The sequence below is a fragment of the Triplophysa dalaica genome, chromosome 24, assembly GCF_015846415.1.
Source record: "Triplophysa dalaica isolate WHDGS20190420 chromosome 24, ASM1584641v1, whole genome shotgun sequence".
In the NCBI taxonomy this organism is placed as follows: Eukaryota; Metazoa; Chordata; class Actinopteri; order Cypriniformes; family Nemacheilidae; genus Triplophysa; species Triplophysa dalaica.
In genome coordinates this window covers 2,741,750-2,769,206 of record NC_079565.1, presented here as the reverse complement: position 1 = coordinate 2,769,206, position 27,457 = coordinate 2,741,750, and the positions used below count along the sequence as shown (strand labels likewise).

Sequence of the window (27,457 nt, the reverse complement as noted above, 5' to 3'; positions counted from 1 at the left end):
GTGAAACCACTAACGTTAGATCACGTCCTACAGAAAACCCAGAGCGTCATCGGAGAGGCCTGTGGTTTGCTTGTGGGTTTGATTATTAGTCAGTCGCTGCTTTCCAGGAACACGAAGCACCTGTCACCCTAGATCAGGCTTCCTGGATCTCTCGTGAGCAAACACCGTGTCTGTCAAAACAGAAGTCAGAATTACTGGCTGTGAGTAAAATGTGTCAAGCAGGTCAACATTGTAGGTCTACTCAAAACAGGGAGTGTGTGCTTGATGCCCGCAAATGCTGTCTAGGTAATCACGTTTTTTGGATAAAAGCGTCTGCTTAATGACACAAAACTATCTCTAGTTTAATTTTTGGCGATGATATGTCACCCCCAGTGTATGAATCCTCTCTTAAAGTGAAAGTGCTCGTGTGCATTTATCCAGGATGAGGTCATTATGTTCTCCTGTCAATCACTGGCCTTCATTAAATGATGGAAAACCCACAGGAAGCTCTTTGCAGTTCTTACAGCATCTCTCTTTTTTCGTTTTCGGTGTACATTTTCTTACGTCAGATTTGCAGAAACTCTTCTTCCATTAGTGCTATTTTCTAACTGATCAAAAGGAAAACGTTCACTATGTGTTGACCAGAAAAAAACACATCTCTGTGTAGCAAAATGTGGTGATATAATAGGGAGGTCAAAAACTAGACCAAACGTGGTTCGTTTCTTGTAAGAGATCTGGTAAAACAATTAATTAATAGTCATCTATATTTCTTTAAAAATATTCAAACTTTTAAGGCTGAGTGTGATTGGCAAGCATATTGTTTTTATAATTAACCAGAAGGTGAATCAAAATAAAAAGTTTAAAAGTTGTGTCTCTTCGCCCGAACGTCGTAGTTTTTATGAATGAAAGAGGCGGAGCGTCATTCACGCGCAGTTCTCTTAGCGGCCAGCAGGGGGCCTCACTCACCGCTGCTGCATTTCGGTAGCGTATGATCTTCATTCTCATTCTCTCGGAAAAGCGTCTTAAAGCGCCCGGATGCTGATCGTTAACGACCGTTTCAGCCTCTCGATATAAACCAAGCAGCCCTCGGGAGTTTCGACGCCTTTCCGTGATGAATTTTCCCCTCCGTCACAAATTCGGGCGGACCGAAGCGCTGCCGGAAAACCATTAGCTCGTTTTTGCGCGTGTATGCGTGTAAACGTGAACGTGTGTCCAACCGAACCCGGTCCGGATCATGAACGCGCCGCTGTGTCGCGTGCCTTGTTGAAGCGGCGGGCCGCACGGGCTGAAAACAGCGCGAGTCTCGCGCTTCTCTTGGTGTTAGCCTGATCGCTGCTAACGGGCCTTAAAAACCATCCCGGTCGGATCTACACGGTCCGATCTCAACATCTGTCCGGGCTTTAACAGGATCCCGAGGAGGACGCGAGCATGGCCGCCCGATTGACCGCAGAAGAGGAGCAGGTATGAAATGCCTTCACAGTCCGGTTGACGTTACCGTACCAGAACATCGGTTCTCTTTTCCAGCGGTTCTGTTGCTAAGCAACCCCGGTAACGTTGTCCGGTTGCGATGATTTATTGTAAAATCCCATTTTTGTTGAAACTTTGGTTCTCTTAATAAGTTTCACCGTGGTTTTATTACAGTACACTCTTTTTTATTACAATTTGTATAGGCATAATTGTATCACAAAATTATACTTTTAAGAATGATAGGTTTGATAAAAGATGCCTTTTCGTTGAGATGCTTCTGAATTCGACTCGATTTCCTCTACAACCTCACAATCAGGTCTGACTCCGGTCTGATATGGAAATACAGCTGAAGGGAAATAGGTTGCAGATGCGACTTCATCAATGACTCACTTAAAAGTGGATTAAACTCAATAGCTCAATATCAGGTTTGTCCAAAGTCAGAGCAGAGCTATTAAAACTCCAAGAGGTTTTATCACATACCTGCGTATGTAACACTTTTAATGTGTGGCGGTGAAGAACTTTAGTGTAGAGAGATGTTTGTCTCAAAAGACTCAAACAGGAAACAGTCATTATGTAAGTCTGCCGGTTATTTATAGGTCAGCAGAAATGTATGTTTATGTAATTGAAGATATTGTGAAATATACTCGCCAGTCCATTCAGTCTCAATACTTTCTTTCAAGCCATAAATACAGGATAGCAATTTCACGCTAACGTGTTAAAAATGGTCTTTCGAATAACTGAAGAAGTTGAGTTTTATGAATGAAAGATGCATCAGTGCTCTGTGTATAAACACTTAACCTTTTTTTTAAGATGAGGAAAGGCTGCACATTTCTAACAAGGCCTCTCTGTGTTTTTCATTCCGCTTTTGAATCTCATTTACATGAGCCCCAGTCGCGCATTCATTCAATTATTCATTCATTGGTTCATTCATCCATTCACCTGCTCGTCAGCATCGTATGGTCCATCTTTCCCAGCAATAATGGCCGTTTGTGGGAATGTCATGCCTGGTGTTCTGGGGCTTCCTTCTCGGAGTTGGAACCACAGGCTTATCGGGGTGGCTGGCTGGTTCCTGAGTGTGCGAGAATAATTTGATGTTTGACTGGCTGTGTCCGGCGCTCGGAGCCCCTGAGGGACGTGAGCTGCTAAAAGCATTTGAACATCCAAAGCATTGGTGGATGTGCGTTTCTACATGAAGTGATGGTTTAAATCTGCTAGTGCACGCGTGTGTGGAAAATCTCAGATTTCGCTTATGATGTTGAGGTCATTCAATACGTCAGTGTATCATTTTGAGTGAAAAATTGTTTGTGTCTTACACACGTTTTTTCTCTTAATTGAAACTAGGCTATACAAAGAAATCATATGGAAACCGTCGTTACCGTGAACGCTTTAACATGAGATAGATATGGTATTTGGCCGCTTGAATGTGTGTTTGACTGAAGTGGTTTGAACCGTGATTAACTGTAATCTTGCTGGTTTCTCAGGCCCGCATAGTTCATCTCGGGGTGAATTCTGCACAATTCAGGGCTGTCTGCCTGCATATTCTGCTTCTCTGTCCTTTTAAGGAGACTGACTGTGTTGTGCAAGTGGGTGGACTGGAACCTCTGGAGAGAGCGAAAGAGAGGAAAAGCAGATTTTTATTCCGTTTGGTTTTCAGGACAACTAGAGGAGCAGAATGTAAAGTTGAACTCGAAGAATTGTGTAAAGAAAGGTTTCAGATAGAAGTAGTTTGGCAATGATACAGTATGTTCTGTAAGTTTACTCTACTAGTGCAAGTTGTTTTAATTATCGGGGTTCACATATATCACATATAGCAATTTACAGTGATGAACCAAACCAAAACTGACTTATTTTGAAAACAGGGGCAAGATGGCGGCAGCGCGATGTGGGCGTGTCCAGCTTTTAGAAAAAGTTGAGCTTTATTGTGGATTGGAGTTTATTAGAGTTCATCTTGTCGCATGCAGTAACCATGCACAACGGAGAAGTTAATACGACTATAAACTATGTTTAAGCTATGTTTTTGTTTCTGTCAAACAATTCATCGTGAGTAATCGCATCCGGAATAAAAGTTTGTGTTTACATAATGTATGTCTGTGTACTGTGCTTAATTTTGTATTTATAAACATATACATGTGTGTATATATATAAAAATAATAATAAACATTTACTTATATTTTCAGTTATTGGTAAATTAAGTAAATACTACTAATATCAAAAATAATCCCTTATACACGTGTATGTTTTTGTGTTGGTACATAGCCTGAGTCCACAGACATGACTGTCTTTACGACAAGTTTTAGAAGAGTTTGACTAATGGAATAATAATATTAGTTTTACTGTCATATTGCTTTATAAAAGATGAATAACTAAAGCTGATAATTGCAGTATTTGTTAATTGGAGATGTTTTTTTACCCGGCTGTAGTCATGTAAATTTCTCACACGCAGTCCATCACACTGTGGAATGCCATAATTTCCCAGAATGCATTGCATGCTGAGTGGAACTGATTTGCAAACATGAAAATTAAGTTTCTTTTAGATGATTTGCATATTGAGGCAGTTTCTCTATGGTGGGTCAGTCTAGGTTTACCTTGATCTTATCACTGTTAGATAAAAATACAGGAGGCTTTTACAGAACTTGCTGCCCACTACCCTGATGTTCTTTGACCTACAGGTCCAGAACTCTCAGTCGGATGGATCCATGTGTTCTGCTTTGCGCTCTTTGACAGTATTTGTTTGTATGCGAGTGTTTATAGTTATCGGGAAAATACTGAGAACGAAGTGTGTGTTTCGCTTGAAACAAGGTCATTTTCTTCTCTGCTGTAAACTCATCCAAAACCACCGGAGGAATGCATACAAACACGCACAGAGCCAAGTTCAAAAGCAATTTTTCATTTGTTTGGCTTATTTAATGTTTCACTTTCTTGTAAATCCAACTGCAAAGAGCTTAGTAGCTAATATACCGCTCTTAACTCTCTCTCTTTCTCTCCCTCCTACTCCTTAGGCAACTAAGCAGTTTTTGGAAGAGATCAATAAATGGACATCCCAACATGGTGTCACGCCGTTATCCTGGGACGTGGCGGTAAAGTTTCTAATGGCCCGCAAATTCGATGTCCTGCGAGCAATTGAGCTTTTCCACAGCTACAGGGTGAGTGTTCAGCGTTGTATTTGTCCCCCAAGTTACCCAGAAATCAATGTGGTGCCTGGTCATTTTTACCGCGGTTTGTTCGTGGTAAGTCACAATTCAACTTCACCGAAGAAACTGGTGGAAAATACTGCAACGTGAATGGGCTCAAGATGGCGCTGGTGAGCTTTTGCGACGCCAGAGTCGCCAGACTACTTTATGGTCGTACAACACTATTGAGTTGATTTGGCTAAACAAAGTTCTGAAAAATGTAAAGAGGATCTGTCATATTGCTTATATATTACCCCATATATATTACACCCATATTTGTCATCCGAAAACCCTCCTTTTCCCATATACAGTATTATACGACTGGACATTACTCTGGCGTCCCAAAAACTTACCGGCACAATCTTGGGCAACTAGCAGATTTGAGTGCAGCTTGGCTTCATACGAGCAGATTTGGTTTTACAATAGATGTTAATTCAGCATTAAATTGGGTTGGAAAGGAGAATGCTTTTGTTTGTCTGGTTTGGACTGTAGTTAATTCACTCAGTAAAGATCTGTTTGGTTTTCTGCTCAGCGTGCAGCAGATCTGAGCTCTTTTTTTCCTGAGGTCTGTTTGGATCAGACGTGGATGTGTTCAGTGCATGAGCTGACTCATGCAGTGATGATATCAGTAATCCAGACATGAGCAATAAAAATCAGAACAATAAAACTTGAGTTTCAGACGCCATCCAAATGCAAATCTGTCAGTAAAGAATGTTATGAGTCTCTTTTTGCATGTTTTTTTGTTTTATGTCATTCTTTGTTAACTTTAAGTCTGTTCATTATGCCGCAATGAACATCGAGGATGAATAAATGTTGTATAATTCCATTTCTTACACCAGTTCAAAATGCATTTGTCATCGTGGCAATCTATCCAAGAGACGAAACAATTATAATACATATACACACAATAGTTTTGTTTTAATTTTTAGTGTTAATAGCTTGTGTTTTTATGCTAGTCACTTAAACAACCACATTTCAATTACGTATACAATAGTAAGAAAGAAAGGAAGATTAAAAAGTAGAGATGCACCGATGTGTCGGCCACCATATCGCTGCTGTCCTTCTGAAACCTTGTTTCATTATGTTTTGTGATTTTTATATTTGATCATAAATCACTGTTGTTATTAGTCACCCTTTATGTTTGTCACTGGATTTTCCAAATATCTAACCAATAAAAAGTTATTAAAAGTGCTTGTCTTGTAAAAACTTTGACAACACGATTTTGAAAATACTGTGTTTTTTCCGTTTTCTGAACAGCAAATTTGGACATACAAGGTGAACATTGACAATACTAATCAACCTTTTTTTATTTTCATTAATTTACAACCATCTGTATATCAGCTATAGCATGAGAAAGGCCAAGAAAACAACCCATTTATTAACAGTGCAAGGCAGGAATATGTAATGTTCTATAATAATAAGTCAAATGTGAGTTTGTTTTTAATTAGAAATATTTGACGGCAAAAAATAACATCTGAAGGTTGTCATGTTGTCCAGAATTTGTTTTATCTATACTTTTTTGTGACTTTTATTATGTTGGCTTGTTGAATGTTAAATGGATCCAATTCATATTAAATGGAAATTATTTGGTGATGTAGCCGATAAACGAGCAAGTACACCTTAAAGCATGTCTTCATAAATGTTTGCACGTTTTAAAATGTTAAATAATTAGTAGACAGCTTTTATGATAAAAGTTGAAATAAGTGAGCGAGTTACAAAATTACTTCTGTAACATCTATAAAAAAAAGAAAATAGAAAATCTTTATCGTCCCAAAAGTAACTTTTGTGCATCCCTAATAAAAAATGATGTCTGGTCTTATTTATGCACTAAATGAGACTAAATATCTCTTTTCTAGGAGACTCGGTTGAGGGAAGGAATCGTCAAACTTCAGCCTCACGAGGAGCCTTTACGCTCCGAGCTGCTTAGTGGAAAGTTCACCGTTCTGGTAAGATCACACATCACATCAGGGATCTATTTATCTTCAGATGAGCTGGGTATGCTGGGAAATCAGATTCATGATTCATCGATAAAAAGATCATCTGCCAAATTTCATTTTCAGACTCTGCAGTTTCAACCCAATTATAATGTGTGTGTTTAAGAAACGGAAATCTCTCCATCTACCTGTAGGTCTATCGAACAGACATCTCGCATGTGTTAAGGAGATCAGCTATCTGTCTCTGTGATTGATTCTGTGCATTTTTAAGCCTGTTACAGAATCAAGTGAGTTTAGAGTCTGGTGCTGCTTTCCGATTGGTCATGTGGATTGGTGATGTGACACCTGATTGGTCGCTGCGGAGGCAGTGCTTCATCCGATACTTTCATTGATCGCTTTAACCTCTTTTTATCCTCCGTTGTTCTCTCATCACATCCTTTTATCCGTATTTATAGTCCGGAGACACTCACGCGGGCTCCATACTTCTTATGAGTCATCAGATTATCGGAATATTTTATTAACATAAATATTTGATAGATGTGAGCGTGCGGAAGCGGATCTGATCACTGAGCAGCTGAAAGCAAATAAACAAGATTTAGCATGGTATTGAATGGCAGAGATGAGTATGGTGTTTATGTATAATGTTAATGAACATCATGTTTCTATAACAACAGCCAGCTTTTGTTAGAATGAGTCATTGTTAACAGCTTTGGAAGAAGCGCTCTCTACTGTCCCCATGTGTACACTTTCAAAACTTCATCCCACTTAGGCTGTTAGTCATGATATTATTACTCTTACATAAAAGTTAACCTGTGATGGTCTGAGCATGCTTTCTGTAAAATAGGCTTCTTTAGATTTTTAATGTCAGATGTTTTTCTGCCATCAGGGTGTCCGTGACCCGTCTGGAGCATCCATCGCCCTGTACACAGCTAAACTGCACCATCCCAGCAAAACAGGAAATCATGTGGTTTTGCAGGCCTTGTTTTACTTGCTGGACCGAGCCGTGGAGAGGTAGAGAGTGTGAAAGATTATAGACAACAGATAAGACATCTGGGTAGCATATTTCTTAAAGGGATAGTTCAGCCAAAAATAAAAATGCTGTCATCATTTATTAATTCTCATGTTGCTCAAAATCGGTATATGACTCTTTCGTCTGTGGAGCACAAAAGAAGATCTTTTGTGAAATGTCTCGATGGCTAAGTGTCTCTAGAGTGAAAGTCAATGAGGGCCAGTGCTTTTTGGTTACGGTCGTTCTTCAGAATATCTTCTTTTGGGTTGTGCAGAAGAAAGTAAGTCAGGTTTGGAACGACATGAGCATGAAAAAAAAAAATGTTTTTTGATGAACTGTCCCTTTAATATCACAAAACATTCTGGCTAGATATTCCCTTTAATAGCTAAAATGAGAATGTTAACAGTGGTGGACAGTTCTTATTCGTCTTAATGTTTCTGCAGTTTTGAGACTCAGAGAAATGGACTGGTTTTCATTTATGACATGGCTGGATCCAACTACACAAACTTCGAACTGGATTTGAGTAAAAAGATCCTTAATCTACTCAAGGTGAGTTTCTGTCTCATGTCAAAGTCGCATGAACAGTACATATATATAGAGGATTGAAATTGTGTTACTCTCAGACCCATGGTGCATACAAATAACACTAACACAGAATAGAGAAAAAAAAAAAAAAAAAAAAGATATATGTACAGTATATCTGAAATACAACTTTACAAGGGATATTCAAATGTTTTTATAAAAGAAGATCGGTAATGGCATATAGTGCAAATGTATTTGTTTACTTCCTGTTCCTGCATCATCATCCAATCAAATTCAGATGAAGATTCTTTATTTAAAAAGCTTTTTTCAACTCTGTTAACTTTGGGATTTTGCTATCGACGCATTCTGGTAGAAAAGAAACTTGACATGAAAGTTTATTTGTGGAAGTTAGATAATTTTGTTCTCTCTGTTGTTGGTTGCAGGGCGCATTTCCAGCACGTCTGAAGAAAGTGCTCATTGTCGGAGCTCCTGTGTGGTTCCGAGTGCCGTATAACCTACTGAGCCTCTTACTTAAGGAGAAATTGAGAGAACGGGTCAGTACACACAAGATACAAGAGTACTTATACTGTTATATAACTTGCAGACTAACAAAACAAAATCCGGTCTGTCTTTTATTTGTTGTAAAAGTTAAAAATGAATATTTTGGTAAAGAAATGCTGACGTGCCCCTCACCTGTTCTCAGGTTCAGATGGTGAAGATGGCCGACCTGCGACAGCATCTGCCCAGAGACTGTTTACCTGAACACCTGGGTGGCTGTCTGCCTCTGGACGTGCACAGCTGGAACATGCAGCTGCTGTCTGAGCAGAACGGCCGCGTGGATCCCGTGGATGAGCTGGTGGGGATCCCGCTGGAGAACGTCTCCATACACACCCCTGGACCTGACGGGATGGGTCTGCCCGAGCTCATGGCCCACCTGAACCGGGCTCAGCGCAGCGGTATCTACATGGAGTACGAAGAGATCCGCAGAGAGCAGCCGCCGGGAACTTTCTCCTGTTCGATGTGAGTATGATAGAATGTTAGCATCTTTTTTTATAACGGAGGGTAAAACTAGATAGAATAGTGTAGGCGGAGTTTAAAATTTGATATTGTGACATACATGAGATTGAAAAGCATTCATAGCGATAATATAACTTTACACTTTGTCAGGGCCGCTCACAACCAGGAGCGAAATCGCTATGGCGACGTGCTGTGTCTCGATCAAACACGTGTGCGACTCAAAGCGAGACGAAATGAGGTTTGTGCTGTCTGATGTCATTCTCTTATAGGTTTAACTGGATCAAATGTTTTAGTGGTGGAAGTTAGTAAACGACTTATTATATACAAAACTTTTCCTCCTTTTGTCTTTTCACAGAGATCAGACTACATAAACGCCAGCTTTATGGACGGATACAAGCAGAAGAATGCGTATATTGGGACTCAGGGTAAAAACAGATCTTCTTAAGCTTCTTCAGGGTTCAGTTTCAGTATTTTTGGAGGTTAAAATGCGGCCCTTGTTTTTGACCAGGAGCACTGGAGAAAACGTACGGAGATTTCTGGAGAATGGTTTGGGAGCAAAATGTGCTTGTTATCGTCATGACAACAAGGTGAGACGGTTGGCATGAATAATAGTGTCGGACATGAAGTCTAGTACACGTAGACATGAAGAGACAGGATTTTAGGAGGCAGGCTCAAGAAAGAAATTATACAACATTATAATTAATGTGTACATGTAAATCATGATAATATTGTAACTAGTTTTTACCAGATTGAAAATCTAAATTCTCTTAAAGTTCTTAAAGCAGTAAAAAAAAATGATACATTAATTATGTATACAAAAAAAGAAAATATGAAATGCTTCTTATAAAATAGGGCTGTCATGGCATCAGATATTGTGGCCATAATAATTGATGGTTACAATATTCATGATTTACATTTAAATGTTTTTAATATCAATAAATGATGCTTGGTTATGTTTAATTTAGTGTGTTTAGTGTTTGTAGTCATTTCTCTTGTTAAAATGTTGTTGATATTACGGATATTTCATATACACTACTAATATGAAACTTTTCAGCTCATGATACAAGACGCAATAGTATCACAATATTTTTAACTAAAATAATATTTAATTGAAATTTAAGTTAATGATTTCCTAATGACATTCAATTATACTATTTTAATTACACTTTTTGTTATACAAACAGCGTGTTATAGATATGACGACAACAATCAAGGTTAAGCGAAATTGTCGGTCACTGAAGAATAAAACTGAATTTGAACAAATTTCTATCTATTTTTTGTATAATTTGCATAATTAATATAATTTGCACCAGATTGAAAATCTAAATGCTAAAAGAGAGTTTCTTAAATCAGTAAAAGTAAAAATATATATAAAAAAGTTATAAAACCATGTTGGGGCTGTTCACGCGTTGCCCACTTATCCAATATAATGAAATGGATGTTATATCATAAACGTCATCATATATTGAACCATGATACATTGTTTCACCCCTAAAACTTGAAATACATGCTTGACAAAAAACTAAGTTTAAGGTTGTTGCGTTTTTTTTTCTGCAGGACGGAAGAGGGCGGCCGGAGGAAGTGTGGACAGTACTGGCCTCTGGAGGAGTGCGGTCAGGAGGTCTATGGACACATCGCTGTGGTCAATCACAGAGTGGACAACCACGCCCATTACAACCAAACCACACTGGAACTACACAACACAGAGGTGCCACACACAGACATGCAATGTTTCCTTTTTTACCTTTAGAAGAGTAAATTGGAACAGCGTTTTAACTTTTGTTTCTTTTCCACAGACGTTTGAACAGAGACAGGTGACTCATTTCCAGTTCCTCAGCTGGCCTGATTACGGGGTGCCGTCCTCCGCGGTGTCTCTCATCGAGTTCCTGGGAGCCGTGAAGCATCAGCAGCAATGGGCGGTCCAGGCTCTCGGGTCACAGTGGAGGGGTCATCCACTTGGGCCGCCCATGGTGGTCCACTGCAGCGCTGGCATTGGGAGAACCGGTTAGTTTCGAACCAAAAAGCATTGTGGTGCATAGAAAGCAACATTTTCTATAAAAAATAACTATATATTTTTTATTTTATGATCGTATTGACCTATAACACCCTCTGACCTCCACAGGTACATTTTGTGCATTGGACATCTGTCTGTCCCAACTGCAGGACGTTGGGACCCTTAACGTCTGTCAGACGGTCCGGCGGATGAGATCGCAGCGTGCCTTTAGCATTCAAACACCTGAGCAGTACTATTTCTGCCACACCGCAATTCTCGAGCATGTCCAGAGACAGGGCCTGCTCTCTGCCAATCATTGAGCAGCATGACCAACTCTTAGCCAATCAGAGGTGTGAAGGGCCAATCTCAGCCAATCAGTAAGAGAATCGAATCTTATGATGTGGTTGGTCAGTGATTTTCTTCCAGGATATATTTGCCTCAACAGCTTGTTTTATTATTACTGATCGACACCAGTTATTTCAATATTATCCTGATGGTTGGCAGCCTAAATAGTTACCATAAGTGAGTGGTCCACCTGTTCTATAAAGTGTCTGTAATGTTGCAGGTTTGTCTGTGAATGTTGTCAAAGTTCAGATATTTCACACAAATATGCTGCACTCGAATATTATTTGGGACAATGATGCAACTGAAGTTCCAAGACTTTACTTCAGATCATTTACTGTAATGATTAAACAAGAGAAAACTTGACATTTGTTTAAAAAAATACTTTTTGCACATAGCTCATAGTGCAAGCTGGTGTTTTGTGTCGTTTTGCCACAGACCAATGATTCATTCTTATAATGGCGCCTCAGACCAATAATCCATCCTTCCACTTTTTCAAAGTTTTTTTTTTGGTTATTTACTCTTCTTTATATCATTTTAAACCTGTCAGGTTTTCTGTACTTTATGCAACGGGTGAAGTTAAGCAGATATATAATGTGTGCTCTTTTCATGCAGTTAAAGTGAATTTGGACAGATGCTGAATGGCAGTTGGACATGAAGGAAAATTCTAGGTTAAGGATTTGTCGCTTTAAAAGATTGAAAATTTGATTAAACTACAATCGTGGTAACAAAAATAATATTTACATAGTTTTTAAATCGTGTATTAAATGCTTATGCACATGCCCCATAAATTCCCAATGTAGGTCTCATATTGTAACCTTGATGTTTTTTTATCAAAAACATTTTTTTTTGGTGATAGTTTAAAGTATTTTTATCATAAACATTATGCCATAAATGTAATTTAACTTTATTTCAGCCTGAGATTTTGTATGGCGTTAGACTATGGAATATAGCTAACAAATACACTTTTTATTTGCCTTTTTGGAGCTGGCTAGTGTCTGTCCATATTCAATTTCATATGAAGAGCAGTGTCTTTTCCTTGACAAGCGTTTAGTTTTTTTAGTTCTGCTTATTTTTGAGATTTACTTATGTGTCCAGTCCAGTGCATTATTCTAGACACTCTAGAGTTTATTTATATGCTGAAATTGACTTAAGACTGAATAATTTCTTGATGCCTCTGTAGTTTGTACGACTTGTGCAGTTAAATGAAACGGATGACTAATAACAAAATTCTGATGGTGTGGATGGCTGGACGTGAAAAGTTCTTCACCAACTCTTGCAGCGTCATCGGATCTGTGAACCTCCACACTTCAATGATGTATTCTTTATTTAGTGGGACGACAAATTGAGTCATTTTCATTTTGTAATATTTTTGTCTATATTGTACTAATAACATGTTTAAAATTATATCTAAGTGCATTTAGAATCGCTTTTTATTCTGTTGTGGAGTTAAAGAGTCGTTGCTACCGAATTCATATTGAATTTGCTTGTAAACACACTCCAAATGATTTCAGGATCTGCAGTCCTGCCTCCATGGGCACAAAATGTGACCAGTTGTATTTTTCTATTATATTCAAGTTGTATGTCCTTATTACTCTCAAATATATATGTAAATTATATTTTCATTTATATCCGATTTTTCTTTTTATGGGATTTAACTAACCTAAAAATGCCAAGCTTGTGACATTAATGTGTTTGCAGCAGTTTTGTTGTAGTGATAAAAAGAGCCTTATTCCACACATGTGGATCGATTCAAAGTTTGTGCAAGGACTGTCTGCACATTTCTGCTGCCTTTGTGTATGTCTGTCTCCCAAAAAAATAAACTGTCAAACTGTAATGTCATTTAGCAAAATCTTGTTTATTAAATGAAAGAATCATTTACTGAGTGTAACTTCACTTTTTATAAAAAGGAATTTCACAATATTGCACAGAATAAACAGAATGACTAAAACTAAAATAGACGTCTTAAGAAATGACATCTGTAAGCAAAACCGTGAAAGAAGTGGCCAAACAGAAACGATCTCTTCCTGTCAATCATTTTGGTCCGCAGACCCAGGCTTAAGGCTAGTCTCAGACTAAAATGAATGTTTGAGTTGTCTTAACTGAAAATAACTCACTTAAAATATATCAGTGCCACTGCTTTGTCTCAAGATGCACATCAGTCATGATTTTTATAAAAGTGACATAAACATCCCAATTTAACTAAGGCCTAGTCCAATCCTTGTCTGTGAAACCAGGCCATTGGGTTCGCTAGCATGTTTGAGTGGGTAAGGGGCGTGGCCTAACATGTGCTTTAATTTGACGGAAGTTTGCAAACTGATAAAACAGCTTAAAGCACTTTTTAAAGCTGGCACAAAAGAGCACTTATAAACGAATGATTTTGTCGTAAAATAATGCACTGGAGTTAAATATCAATAGTCAAATCAGAGTAAAATATTAAGAAAACTTAAAAGAAAAAGAATAGCAGAAGCAACGTTAAGTCCAACACAGGTGTTTAAGGCTGCGAGCACATCTTTATTCCTGAGGATTTGGCGGGTCGTATTCAAATGACGCTGACGCAAACTGCCGCGTAGACCAATGGGAAGAGAGGGGGGCGTTCCCAACTATTTGTTCCAAACACGAATCCGGAGTGCGAGGCTCTTTTTCGCAGGTATGTACCAGCTGTGCAAAAGAAAACAAATTTATCTGATCTCGGTTTGATCGAATATGTATTTCCGTCGGTGTTTGAATGCTTTCTGCAGGGCTCGATCGTTCAGTAGATTAAAATGTGTTAATCGGGGCTGTTTGTTCGATCATGGTACATTACTGAGAGAAAAAGGGGCAAAGCTTTGGCCAACTAAAGCCCCAAAGAAAAATCTATCCGCGTCTTAAGACGCACAAAGTCGTCCGTGTGTGTCCGATGTTTCCGTGAGGTCTTTTATAACTTGTTTTTAATCCGAAGGCAGTGTTTAGATCTGTAGTTGTGTGTCTGGTGTTCAGAGGGGGAGGGAAGATCTGCTCATACACGGTTAGACATTTTCCCCTTCAGTCAGTAAACAAAGCATATTAGATCAGGCAGCGTGTTTCTGTAAAAATGCGTGATCTGATCTCTCCTTTCACAACATCGCACGATCACATATACAGAGTCCATGTTTACGCCACCCGATTTTTAGTTCCCATTTTGACTTTGGGTCTGATTACTAAAGGACAACATGATAGAGGCGTGTGTGTTCGAGCTCTGGATCAGTGGTGTCATGTTCGTGTGTTCTGGCTTGATCCAGAAAACACGCGTCCGCGAGATCTGGGTCTAATAAACGCATTTGATGGTGTTTAAATGCCAGTCTTTTGTTCGCTGTCGTGTTTTAGCGCTCTCTAAACATCATGTATATTTGGGGCACTCTGCGCCAATATCGGTGCAAACTCGTTTGTTCTGTTTGCGTAAGTAGTCGCGGTTCGGGCATTGTTGTGTTTTGGTCGTATTTTGAGCGAAACGCGGTTCCGGAACAGCGCTGCGGTGCACACATACACTCGCGCGCGCGTCTGAGCTCAGACTGACTGCGGACGGACGGATGGGGCGAGAAATCCCGGGCACTGGCTTAAGCTCCGCCTCTCGTGGGCGGAGCGTAGATATGAGTGTACGTCATGTGTAACGCCCTCTCCCAGCGCTTGGCCAATCAGAAGCAGGGACTTCTCGAAGTAAACGCCTTTCTGTGGGTACGTCATAGTATGCTCGCTCTCAAAGCGCCCCGCCAATCAGTGTTAAGGATCGTGTAAAAGGCGTTTAATAAGTAAAATCCGTGCTCTTGATTGGTTAACCACTCTGAGGGGGGAGTAAGGAATGACGTAACCTTGGATGGTCACGTGTGGCCGAAGTTCAGGAAGTTACTGTGAAAGCATCCAGACGTAATGCCGCGAAACTTATTTTTTACATAAATAAGACAGAGACTGATTGTTCAGTTATATACAAGTTATATTTGGGTTAAGTCGTATGAAGCGGGACTCCTGTTCGAGTCGGCGGGAAAAACAGAGACGACACGATGCACGTGCTGATAAAAGCTAGTCTCCCTACCGGCTGTTTTAATAGTGTCGATATAAAACTGAGTGTGTGTGTGTGTGGGAGAGAACTTGTAAAGAGTTGGCTCCACCCCTAAAAAAAATATAATGTATATTTTGAGTGACAGTCTAAACGTTCAATAAAAATACGACCCTCTTCCAAGTCGGCGTCCCATAAGCTAAGAGCCTATCGGAGACCCGGTAGGCGGAGATTGGGCGCAAAACCGTCTAAGCCCCGCCCATTCCCATCGCTTGTTTTCAGTCGGATTTGTTGCGTTAGTTGATTTTAAAATCTGTTTTTAAATGTGTTAGACCTTCCGTACAGAGTTTTAATGTTTCGGCTCTTTTAACTACTCTTGAATGTTCACGGTGTACGGCGAGTTCGTGTAAAAGAAGCAGGTGAGTCTCGGGTCTCTTTATATCGCATTTCGAGTTTTTCTACTTTATACGTCGATACGTCGGTTTTCTCTCACACGGAAACTATCGTGCTTAGTTTTCACCATTGCTTTGATAAAAACGATTGATTTCCTGACTGAAGTTTGCCGCTTTTAGTCGCGAGTTAGCTAGCTAGCATTTTCTCCCTGCATGTGTGGGACGGACACACACGATTCACACTATATACACGTACGTACACACACAAACTATACACATACTTATGCGTAAGTTGTGTACTTCACGCAGTTATACTCGCATAACGTATCTCTTACACTCACATAAAGTTATACACATACACAGACACACCACTTTCTATATATAAATATACACACACACACACGAGCGCGCGCGCGAGTCACGTGTCAGTTTTTGTTATTTTCATTACTTATGTGTCAGTACGTAAGAATGTAAAGATGAAATCATTTCCGTATTATTATGTGTGAAGTTGTAAAAATAAAAGTCTTTCGAATCGATCTTTTTTCTCGCATTTGTCCTGCAAGAACAGCTTAAATTTACCCTGAAAGCATAGTTGTTTAGATGCATAATATTCTTTATTTCACCCTAATATGGAGTGAATAATACTATTATTCTTAAATACTTTTTTTGTCTTTTAAACCCTTTATTTGTTAAAACACCAGTCTAACTTTGATCTATAATAAAGAGCTCTGCTTTGATGTACAAACTTGTTTATTTAAAATAAATAACCGTAGCTTCAAATAGACTTCCTGTTGATTGTTGGGTTGTGTTTTAAAGAATGTAAGTGAAATGACCTATTTGTCAGCTATGTTGACCCATAATCAAAACGTGACCTCTGCATTTAACACATCCATTGAGTAGTGGACACACGCACTGCAATTCTGCACACACCTGGAATGTTGGTAACCGCACTGTTCCCCGTTTACTTCCATTGTATTAACGCAAATCCAATGAGACCTTTGTCAAAATATCTCTTTTGTGTTTTACTGAAGAAAGAGTCATATACAGGTCTTGATCATCAGGGTAAAAAAATAATGAAAGAAAAGGATGTTGCTATTTCTGTGTGCAATGTATGCAAAAAAAACGTTTTGAACTGATGCATTGTGGGTTTTTTCATAAGGAGCTCTTGTGTCTTGGCTCTTCCAGGTCTTTGTGCCCTCTGAGTATGAACACAGCATGAGGAGGTGTTTAGAGGATCAGGAGGCAGTGTTCACCCCACAACAGCGCAGGCTTCCCAGCAGCGCCGAGGGCTTCCAGCACAGGGTTCTTGCCCCGGCGCCTGCCGTCTACGAGGCTGTGGCTGACGGCATGCAGCCTACGCCGGGAATACAGTATCCTGTTACCCAAGGGTACAAGGTACTGAAACTCACCATCATGGGGCATTTTAAATCATAGGATTATGTTCCCACTGTGTTTTTTTAACCCGTAATATTCAAAAACGTCTAGTCGGCAAGAACTAAAGACGACCAAAGTGTCTAAAATCAAAAGAAGTGTTTGGAAGATTCAAGCAAAGTAAATGGAAAATGTTTAAAAGTTTTAAAGGAATTAAACGGAAAAAAAATTCAAAAATGACTATTAAAAGTTGGAAAGTGAAAACAGAAGTCGGAAACAATGATGTGTCTGCTTTTTTAGGTGCCCGCAGTAACCCAAAGCTCTGGTCATGGTCACACCCCCAGCCCGGCGGTCCACAGCGGGGCTCACCTTCACAGTCCAGCGGTGCAGTCCCACGTTCCCGCTCCAGTGCAGGGCCACGCCCACCCTCCCGCCCCCTCTGCATCTGCGCAGGGGCAGCAGCAGTTTCAGAGACTGAAGGTGAGAAGCGGAAATTTCTGTGTGTACAATTTGTTAGACAAACAAACTGTACGAAATGGCTTAATTGGATCATCTTTCTCTGTCCTGCAGGTGGAGGACGCCCTGTCTTACCTGGACCAGGTTAAGCTTCAATTTGGAAATTATCCGCAAGTCTACAATGACTTTTTGGACATCATGAAAGAGTTCAAATCACAGAGGTGAATTCTTCTGTTAGGTTTGAATGCATATAAACTACTGTTTAAAGTTAATGCTTATATAAATGTTTAACACGCCTGTCTTTTATTATGCAGTATCGACACCCCGGGTGTCATCAGCAGGGTGTCCCAGCTCTTTAAGGGTCACCCCGATCTCATTATGGGGTTCAACACGTTTCTTCCGCCGGGATACAAGATTGAAGTTCAGACCAACGATTTGGTTAACGTGACCACGCCTGGTCAGATCCATCACATCACGCCACATGGCATCACTGTGCAGAACATCCCGACAGGAGCGGCTCCGCAGCAACAGAACCAGATTCCTGCAAACCCAACCAGCACAGTTTCCACGCCACCCGCCCAGCCTGCGCCGAAAAGCAAGGTTTGACAAATTAAATGTTGTGATGTGTTTTATTTCAGTTTACTTTATGGAGACTGTGAGGATGCTTTTTTCACTCTAAACCCTTGGTACCTGGAGTTAATGTTAAGTTCGGTCAGGGTCACTGATTTTTCCATCTTCGTCTCTCCAACCGCTGCAGTCTCCTGGTCTGACTCCGAGCAGTCATCCCAGCCCCTCTATCCCCCCTTACGTGTCGCCGCGGTCGCCCCCACTCCAGCCCCACACCCCTGTCGGCAACACCCCCTCTGCCCCTCCACTGCAGAACAACCAGCCTGTGGAATTCAACCACGCCATCAACTACGTCAACAAGATAAAGAACCGCTTCCAGGGCCAGCCAAACATCTACAAATCCTTCCTCGAAATCCTGCACACATATCAGGTCGGGTTTCACACCCAAAACACTTCAAATGTACAAAATTAAGAGTTTGTGATACTTTTTCACATTGTACATTAAGTATTTCTAAAAATTATTTATATAACGCATATCAGGAGTAAGGCCTTGAGGATTTGGCAGCAAAATGGATAAACACCATTTACTGCAATGAAGTCATAAGATGTGTGTTACAGGCACGATAATAAAGTTGCTTATAATCCGTTTATGCGGCGGTTTGTTAAACAGAAGGAACAGCGCAATGCTAAAGAAGCTGGCAGCAGCTACACACCAGCATTGACCGAGCAGGAGGTTTACGCCCAGGTTGCTCAGCTCTTCAAGAACCAGGAAGATCTGCTCTCAGAGTTCGGCCAGTTTCTGCCTGACGCCAACAGCTCTGTGGTGAGTTATACTGTGGCCCCGCCTCCTTGGACTCCGCCCCCTTTTCCCAAGCACCATTCTAGTTTGAGGATCTTTTAATCCAAAACTTGAAAATTCTGAAACCGCACCAACTGTGAGTTGGTGGTGGTCAGGTCATATGCAGTGAAAAAGTGATGCAACATGACTTTTTGACCAACGTCTCCCCTTTTTCCAGCTGTTGAGCAAGACTGCGGCAGAAAAGGCCGAAGCTGTGCACAACGATCACGGTGGAACCGTTAAGAAACCGCAGCTCAATAACAAACAGAGGCCCAATCAGAACGGCTGCCAGATACGCAGACACTCATCTACAGCCGTCACCCCCGCCTGTGAAGGTACAGGACCATCATAAGCGTACTGTGCAACAACTGGAAATGTCAGGGAATCTTAAAATGATCATTTCCTAGCTCTGGAATTATTGCCAAAATTATGCCAAAATTATCATTTTCAAACTCTGGAGAATTCTAAAATTTTAGTTTAGAAATATTCCAAAATGATAATTTTCAAGCTCTGGAAAGTTCATAAATTCATAAATTTTAGTTTAAAAATATGCAAAATGATCATTTCCAAGCTCTGGAAAGTTAATTTTATTTAATTTTATTAAAAAAAACAATTTAATGTGTTCATGAAACTGTTCGTAAAACAAATTTCATTCAATCTTGAGGAAAAAAACTAAGAACGGTCTTAAGAAGTTTTTGGGGGAAAACAAAACAATTCTTACTTTTTTCTTAAATACGAATCTAAGATCAAATGTGTCAGTTCAGAAGAATTTTCTTCTTAAGAATAGGGTTGGGTATCGCTTAAATTTTATCGATTTCGATTCGATTCTGCATATCGATTTCCAGTTTAAATTCCACAGTTGAAGTAAATCATTTAGATATCAACATGTATGACCCTTTAGCCTGCTTATTGGCGGGTTTTGTGTATATATACACTTAGAAACCATGTTTTGTCTGATTTATTACAATTTGTATTACCATAGCTTAATTACATCATGGTTAAATTGTAGTTAATATAATGAAACTATGGTCAATTTGTGGCGCCTGTGCTTTACCACAAATTAACATGCACATTTCTGAAAATATGAACACAGGAATTGATAAGTGAAATTGAAATTATAGATTCAAGATTCTGATTCTCAATCGATTCCGGTTTTCGATACCCAACCCTTCTTAAGAAAGTTTCGTGAATCCTCCTCCAGTTGGGCAAATTCATAAAAATAAGTGTTTAAAATAGTTCTACCCTAAAATCACAATGGTGACTTTATAATAATGAATTGTAGTCATTTCTCATTTAAGCGGTTGGTTATGATTTTGCTGGAAATGTCAGTTTGACATCATTTGAGTTCAAATCACATAAAAAGAACATAAAAATGGAGAAATTGAAGAAAAAGAGACTGATTGTAGCTTTAAAGAAAACTCTAAGGAAGTCATGTAAAGTGTTTATAAGGATGAACGTTCCTGCTCATTGGCTAGAAATGCTTGTGATTGCTTGAATTCTGCTTTTTACCATTGTTACATTATATAATATTAGAAAATGTTTGATTAATACTTCTCCAGTAGTCATAAATGTCTTTCAGCTGACTGATTAAAAATGTCTTCATTTGTTTAATTTGTTTTCCTGAACTGTCCTATATCATTTCTCAGACCAGTTTGTCCTTATATTTTTCCAGAAAAAGCCCAAGTTATTTAATCTGAAAGATCCATTTGTGGCAGAGGACGGCAAACACGGTGGGGGAACTGAATCCCTCTTCTTTGACAAGGTGAGTTTCTGTGGATTAATGCTCTCTATATCTTAAATCATGTGTTATATTAAAGACCTTGCCATTCCGCATTGACTGATGTTGATGTGTTTCCAGGTGCGGAAAGCCTTGCGCAGCGCGGAGGCCTATGACAACTTCCTGCGTTGCCTGGTCATTTTTAACCAAGAGATCATTTCACGCGCTGAGCTGGTTCAACTCGTGGTTCCATTCCTGGGGTGAGAAGATGGCTTTAACAATTGAAAGTTTTTAAATGAACAGTTTGGTGTATGCGTTTAGAAGCGACCTTCTTTAATTGATTCAAAATATTTTACCAAACCTTTTTAACAGAAAGTTTCCAGAGCTGTTTAGCTGGTTTAAGAACTTCCTGGGATATAAAGAGATTTCACACTTGGAGACGTACCCCAAAGAGAGAGCAACAGAGGGCATTGCCATGGAAATCGACTACGCCTCATGCAAGCGTCTGGGCTCGAGCTACAGAGCTTTGCCCAAGAGCTACCAGCTACCCAAATGTACCGGCAGAACACCACTTTGTAAAGAGGTGAGAAACTATTGTTTATTAATCAGCCAAAATATGTAATAAATAATAATATCATATTGTGCGAACCTGATTTCTAAAGTGAAGTGTTTAAGTGAATAAAACTATTCTTCTTTTATTTCCTTTATTTAGGTGCTGAATGACACTTGGGTTTCCTTCCCGTCCTGGTCGGAAGATTCAACATTTGTCAGCTCCAAGAAAACTCAGTATGAGGAGCATATGTACAGATGTGAGGATGAGCGATTCGAGGTGAGACGCTGCCCTCACGATTGAGGTTTCAAGCATTGACGTAACGCTGTACTTGATAAAATCCATGTTGATTTCTTTCCGCAGCTGGATGTGGTCCTGGAAACAAACCTGGCCACCATCCGTGTGCTGGAGTCGGTCCAGAAGAAGGTGTCACGAATGTCTGCCGAAGAGCAGGCGAAGTTTCGATTGGACAACACTCTGGGCGGCTCCTCTGAGGTTATTCACAGAAAAGCAATACAGAGGATATATGGAGACAAAGCATTGGACATCATCGACGGGCTGAAGAAGAACCCAGCCGCTTCGGTTCCCATCGTGCTGAAGAGGTTAGAGAGAATAAAAGAACAAATTAGCAAAATTATTTAATAATGTTAAATAGCTTGTTTTTATATTTCTAGTTTTCATTTAAACTTTAATGGAATTTCTGACATTTTTGTCATGTGATTTTGATGTACTTTAGTCATTTTATTATTTTTAACATAAATTTTAGTTTTATTTATAGTGTCTCAATACATTTTAGTTACTTAACCCAATCAACTTAGAAATTATTATAAAAGTTTATTCTCATAAAAAGTTTTTTAAATAATATTTAGGCATCCAGTTTTTTTTTTTTTATGAAATATTTTTGGGTAATAATAACCCGGAGGTTGAATAAAAAAATTTGTGTAACTCAAAAATAAATGCAGTTTGTTTGGAAACAATGACATTTGAATCATTATGATTCCATCTCTTCTGTCTCCATCACTGTCAGGCTGAAGCTGAAAGAGGAGGAGTGGCGAGAAGCTCAAAGGGGTTTTAACAAGATCTGGAGAGAGCAAAACGAGAAATATTACCTGAAATCTCTGGACCATCAGGGCATAAACTTCAAACAGAACGACACTAAGGTTCTACGCTCCAAAACTCTTCTCAATGAGATCGAGAGCATCTTTGATGAGGTGAGACATACTTCATCTTTTAGAAAAGAATGCAAGACTTTATTCGTCATGATGTTACTCACAAAACAATCAATGTTCGTGTTTGCTCAGCGGCAGGAACAAGCTTCGGAGGATAACGCCGCGGCCCCCACTGGCCCTCACCTGACGCTGACTTACGACGACCGCCAGATCCTGGAAGACGCCGCAGCTTTGATCATCCACCACGTGAAACGGCAGAGCAGCATCAACAAAGACGACAAATACAAGATCAAGCAAATCGTCCACCACTTCATCCCCGACATGCTCTTCTCTCAGCGGGGGGTGCTGTCGGACGCGGAGGAGGAGGAAGACGACGAAGAAGATATGGACCTCGACGAGGGGGCGTCCAAGAAGCACAATGGGCTAACGAGAGGAGCGAGCGGGAGCCCCACGAAGTCCAAAATGCTTTTCAGCGTGTCCACTGCTCAACGGCTTCGCTCCTGCGATGATCCGTACAACCTGTTCTACGTGAATAATAACTGGTACATCTTCTTCCGCCTGCACCACACGCTTTGTTCACGTCTGCTGCGGCTCTACATGCAGGCCGAACGGCTGCTCGAGGATGACCTGAGGGAGCGCGAATGGGAGCGGGAGGTGCTCGGGCTCAAGCGAGATAAAAATGAGAACACGGCCGTCCAGCTGCGTCTGAAGGAGCCCAGTGAGTTGAAATAACGTGTAATATTTATGTCAGATGCCGCAAATATAACCCAGGGTGAAGTTGTGTTCGAATTACAAAAATGCTGTCTCTCTCTTTCAGTGGACGTGGATGTGGATGATTATTACTCTGCGTTTTTGGAGATGTTGCGCAATCTGCTGGATGGAAACATGGAGGCGTCTCAGTACGAAGAGTCTCTCAGAGAGATGTTCACCATTCACGCTTACGTCGCGTTCACCATGGACAAACTCATCCAGAACATTGTTAGACAGGTCAGGGTTTTTACATTATTTTGTCCTAAAAATAGCAAAGAAAACCAGACTTATTACGAGTTGTGTTGGGTAGCTCCGCCCATTTCAGTCATTCTGGTTGCCTGTAAATTTTGTCTTGCATTTCATTGAAACCAATAATATCTCACCTGGGCCTACATATTAAAATTGAAATAAATTGTCTTTTCTCTTTTTCCAGCTTCAGCACATAGTGAGCGATGAGATTTGTGTTCAGGTCACAGAGCTATACCTGAATGAGAGCAGCCACTCGGCCACAGGTGGATCTCTGCTCACTCAGAGCAGCAGAACAGCTCCGGAAACATCTTACCAGCGCAAAGCCGAACAACTCATGTCTGACGAAAACTGTTTTAAGGTACAACCTTCAAACAAAGCGGAGTCGAGGGTAGTGTTTAAAAGTTAAGGTTGCCATATTAAAAGTTATGTAACTCTTTCTTGTCCTCTAGTTGATGTTTATGAAGAACAGAGAAAACATTCAGCTCACAGTGGAGCTCCTGGACAACGAGGAGGAGAATTCAGACGAGCCAATGGAGATCGAAGTGAGTTATTAAGTAGAAACGCAAATCTGTGTAGTACGGCCGCTGGGGTAACGTTTTAGGTTTTTTGTTTTGTTTGTGCACATGGGCATTGACGTTTCCCTCACATTGTGTTTATAGTGCTGGTCAGATTACGTCATGCGTTACCTGTCGTCCGATTTCATATCTCCAGACGTGAGAGATCATCTGGCGCAGAAGCCGGTGTTTCTGCCGAGGTACATGCGGCCTTCGACCTTGAACTCATTTGCATACAAATTTAGCTTTTTTGTAGCTGTATTTATCGACGCATATTCCCGTTTTTGTAGGAACCTGCGGCAGATTCGTAAATGTCAGCGTGACCATGAGTCTCAGGAGAAGGAGGTGAAAGGAGGAGACAAAAAGGAGAACTCCGACAACATGAGGATGGAGTGCATGTTCAAACTGAACTCCTACAAGATGGTGTACGTCTTCAAATCAGAAGATTACATGTACAGACGCACGGCACTGCAGAGAGCCCATCAGGTAATGATGATATCTTTGCATAATATTCACGTCTCTGTCAAAATATTTTCTGCATAGCAGCTTTTTCTAAAGGAAATGATTTGAATAATGTCTTTTATACAGTCTCATGAGCGAGTGAGCACCCGTCTTCACCAGCGGTTTCACGCCTTGACCCAACGCTGGGCGAAGGAGCACGTGACCAGAGACATGGCCGCCGAGACCAGCAAGTGGCTGATGGGAGAGGGGCATGAAGGACTGGTTCCCTGTTCCACCACCTGCGACCCCGAAATCCTTCACTTCCAGCGTATTAATAAGTACAGGGTCAAATACGGCAGCAGCCACAAGAGCCAGTGACATCAGATAGCAGGGGCGGGGCTTGCACGGAACATGACGGAGCCAGGCTAACCTGTCTTGTTTGTCCTGTGACATCAACACACATTTAAAGATTTTTAACAGTGTTTTTTCCTTTTTATAAGCTGCAAAAATCACACGTCCCCAAGTGCCAAAACACGGGGCACCTGTCAGTCAAACCTGGTCCGGACCAATCAGCACAGCTCTTAATACAGACCTGCCCTCTGACCTGATATTAAGATCAGATCCGTGTTCTGTAGCATTTAAACGCCAGTTGAGGAGAAAGTGTGTTTTTTTGCTGGATTTGACAGTGTCTGTCACATTCGCAGGCAGCAGATCTAAATCTGATAGCCGACGTGTCTGAATCAGACTTGTTGGTTTAGATTCACCTAAATGACTTTTTATGGATAGAAAAATCTGTGGCAATTCCTCTAGTTTTGGAATAAGTGCACTTAACTTGAACACGAGCGATTTATTCTGCCACATTTCAAGGAAAACAAATATCTAAGGTTCAAAGAAAATTTCATTGTAATATTAGTATAACAAATACATTTTTATTTAAGATAAAGACAAAAAATAAAAAATGTGACTGCAATAAAAATCTCGGGCCTGTGTGTCAAGAATCGGAAAGCAGGTTTGTGTCTCTAAATGAAGATGAGATCGCGCTTATCTCTGCACAGTACACCAGCTTACATGTCAAACACACACAAGCAGTTCAGCGGTTTTGTAAATAAAATGTAAATATTGCCAGACCTTTTTTATTCCAGATGTGCATGTTGTGTTTAGTACATTAGTGTGACGTCTTGAGAGAACGTCGCAAGAGCCCACATGGAAAGCGATGAAAATGCAAGATGGTTTATTACAGTTTTTACCAAAGGGAGTCGATTGTTGAAGTTGGGTTGTGTTGTGTTTTCTTTTTCGTGTGTTACCCTTTTGTTTTTCGCTTTTCCTTTGACTGTTTTTTATTAGGAAAATGTTACTTTTCAAAAATATAAATGTATCCAGGTTCTTGTTTTTGAAATGGTAGTTTTTATAAGATAAAAAAGCATTTTAATTTTTGATGTTTAATATGGATCTTGTTTCTGTACACTTTTATCACTGACCGTTTTCAGCTCTGGCAAACACACACACACACAAATACACAACTGTATGAATGTAAAGGTCTTCATTGTTGTCAGAGGTTCCGGTCTTGACTCTGGATAGATTTCTGCTGGACAAATCTAAATATAAATATATATACACATTTTAAAAATGAGTCACAAAGCATGTCTTTTCTGTGGATCATTATAGACCCTTTATTTGTATATTATTTAAATTAATAAAAATTACATTTGTAGCATAAACATTTGGCTTCAGTTTTTTTTATATTTTGATCATAATCAAAGGGTGGCACCACAAAAGGTATTATTAGATTGATTTTGCAAGTAAAAAAATGATTATTTGACCTAAAAAAAATGTCTTAACTTATGCTGCATTCTCTAGTGTAGCCACTAGTTGGCGGTGTCGTCTTGCATTGGTTGATCTCGAGCAGAAGTTACGGTGAACCTCGAAGTCCACAAGAGCCGGAGACAGTTGACAATTGGAGTCTCAGTTGATTCAAATTTACTGAGGTAAAATAATTTCACAAATTGTTAATAAACAATAGTTTTTTAAGCATTGTGGGATGTGTTAGCTAGCGGAGATTTGTCTCGTTTGCTACACACACTTTGAGATCAAAAGCGCGTTAATAATGAAGATTTAAAAAATAATTCATGCTTTTAAAACCCAAAGAGAGACCCCGATAAAACCACCGAATCTTGATATCTGAGCAATCAGCAAAGTGAAAACCGTCATTAAAACTTGTTGACAGGTTAAAATTTGTACGTGACTACTCGCACACCACATCCGCCATGTTTTTAAGGTCACGTGATGTGATCTGTACGTTCGCTCACCTATGACGTACAAACAGCAGTGGAAACAAAGTACTAGGTGTTGTTATGTGGTTTTACATCTCTTGGTACCTATATTACTTATCATTTTATCACACTTGGAAAAGTCATCTCATCGGCAAATTTGGTTTGGATTGCATGTTTATTTTAGCATACTGTAGATAATGGAGGTAGTGATTTCACACACACACACACCCATCCCCTAAACCCTACGAATGGTTTACCCTCCGGAGTTAGACCTTCAAAGGGTTAAAAGGTGTAGGGGACCGAACAACTGTTTCTTGATGTGCCCTTCTGCATCATCATCTCGCGCCCATAAGGAGGCGGCGTCACGATGGAAAGAATCTGCGCCAAGAATCATGGGAGCCCGAAGTACCATCAGTTGTACCCTTCGAAACCCTTCATGCTGAAGGGCCCTTTGAAGTAGCCATTTATGAGCACTTTGGTTTGGAACGACCCTTCAGTATGGCGGCCATGACTGTTGTTACTCCGAAGGACCCTTCGGATGGAGATATATCCCAGTTGGAACGCAAGGATAGAGAGAAATTTGCATACTGCATAGTAAACATACTACATACGTCTTAATATGCTATTCTGGACTTGTTTGTATAATAGGCGTGTAATATTATTTTTATACGGTTAGGATGGCACACAG

General features: G+C 40.1%; 2 protein-coding genes across 2 annotated transcripts; both read left to right on the top strand.

Moving 5' to 3' along the window:
• The first annotated feature begins 957 nt into the window (after nt 1–957).
• Nucleotides 958–13,314, top strand: ptpn9a (protein tyrosine phosphatase non-receptor type 9a). Its single transcript, XM_056739656.1, has 13 exons — nt 958–1,440; nt 4,446–4,589; nt 6,473–6,562; nt 7,437–7,561; nt 8,003–8,108; nt 8,525–8,635; nt 8,785–9,101; nt 9,249–9,336; nt 9,454–9,523; nt 9,607–9,685; nt 10,656–10,806; nt 10,895–11,102; nt 11,221–13,314. The coding sequence occupies exons 1-13, from the start codon at nt 1,408–1,410 to the stop codon at nt 11,409–11,411; spliced, it is 1,713 nt and encodes a 570-aa protein (XP_056595634.1). The 5' UTR covers nt 958–1,407; the 3' UTR covers nt 11,412–13,314.
• A 742-nt stretch (nt 13,315–14,056) lies between these two features.
• sin3aa (SIN3 transcription regulator family member Aa) lies at nt 14,057–26,126 on the top strand. The gene is given in 22 exon segments (XM_056739655.1): nt 14,057–14,083; nt 17,023–17,232; nt 17,509–17,688; nt 17,779–17,885; nt 17,979–18,264; nt 18,422–18,661; nt 18,902–19,054; nt 19,248–19,391; nt 19,393–19,404; nt 20,742–20,831; nt 20,928–21,046; nt 21,159–21,369; nt 21,499–21,615; nt 21,700–21,938; nt 22,364–22,547; nt 22,638–23,223; nt 23,323–23,492; nt 23,689–23,862; nt 23,954–24,046; nt 24,164–24,258; nt 24,349–24,544; nt 24,647–26,126. Coding segments are annotated over 21 exon segments (3,807 nt in total). The 5' UTR covers nt 14,057–14,083; nt 17,023–17,052; the 3' UTR covers nt 24,878–26,126.
• Nucleotides 26,127–27,457: the final 1,331 nt, after the last annotated feature.

Excerpts from the sequence above, each read along its gene's own strand:
- ptpn9a (XM_056739656.1), top strand. The coding sequence starts at position 1,408 with ATGGCCGCCCGATTGACCGCAGAAGAGGAGCAG. Across the intron at positions 4,590-6,472 it reads AGCTTTTCCACAGCTACAGG|GAGACTCGGTTGAGGGAAGG; the intron begins GTGAGTGTTCAG and ends TCTCTTTTCTAG. Across the intron at positions 9,102-9,248 it reads GGAACTTTCTCCTGTTCGAT|GGCCGCTCACAACCAGGAGC; the intron begins GTGAGTATGATA and ends ACACTTTGTCAG.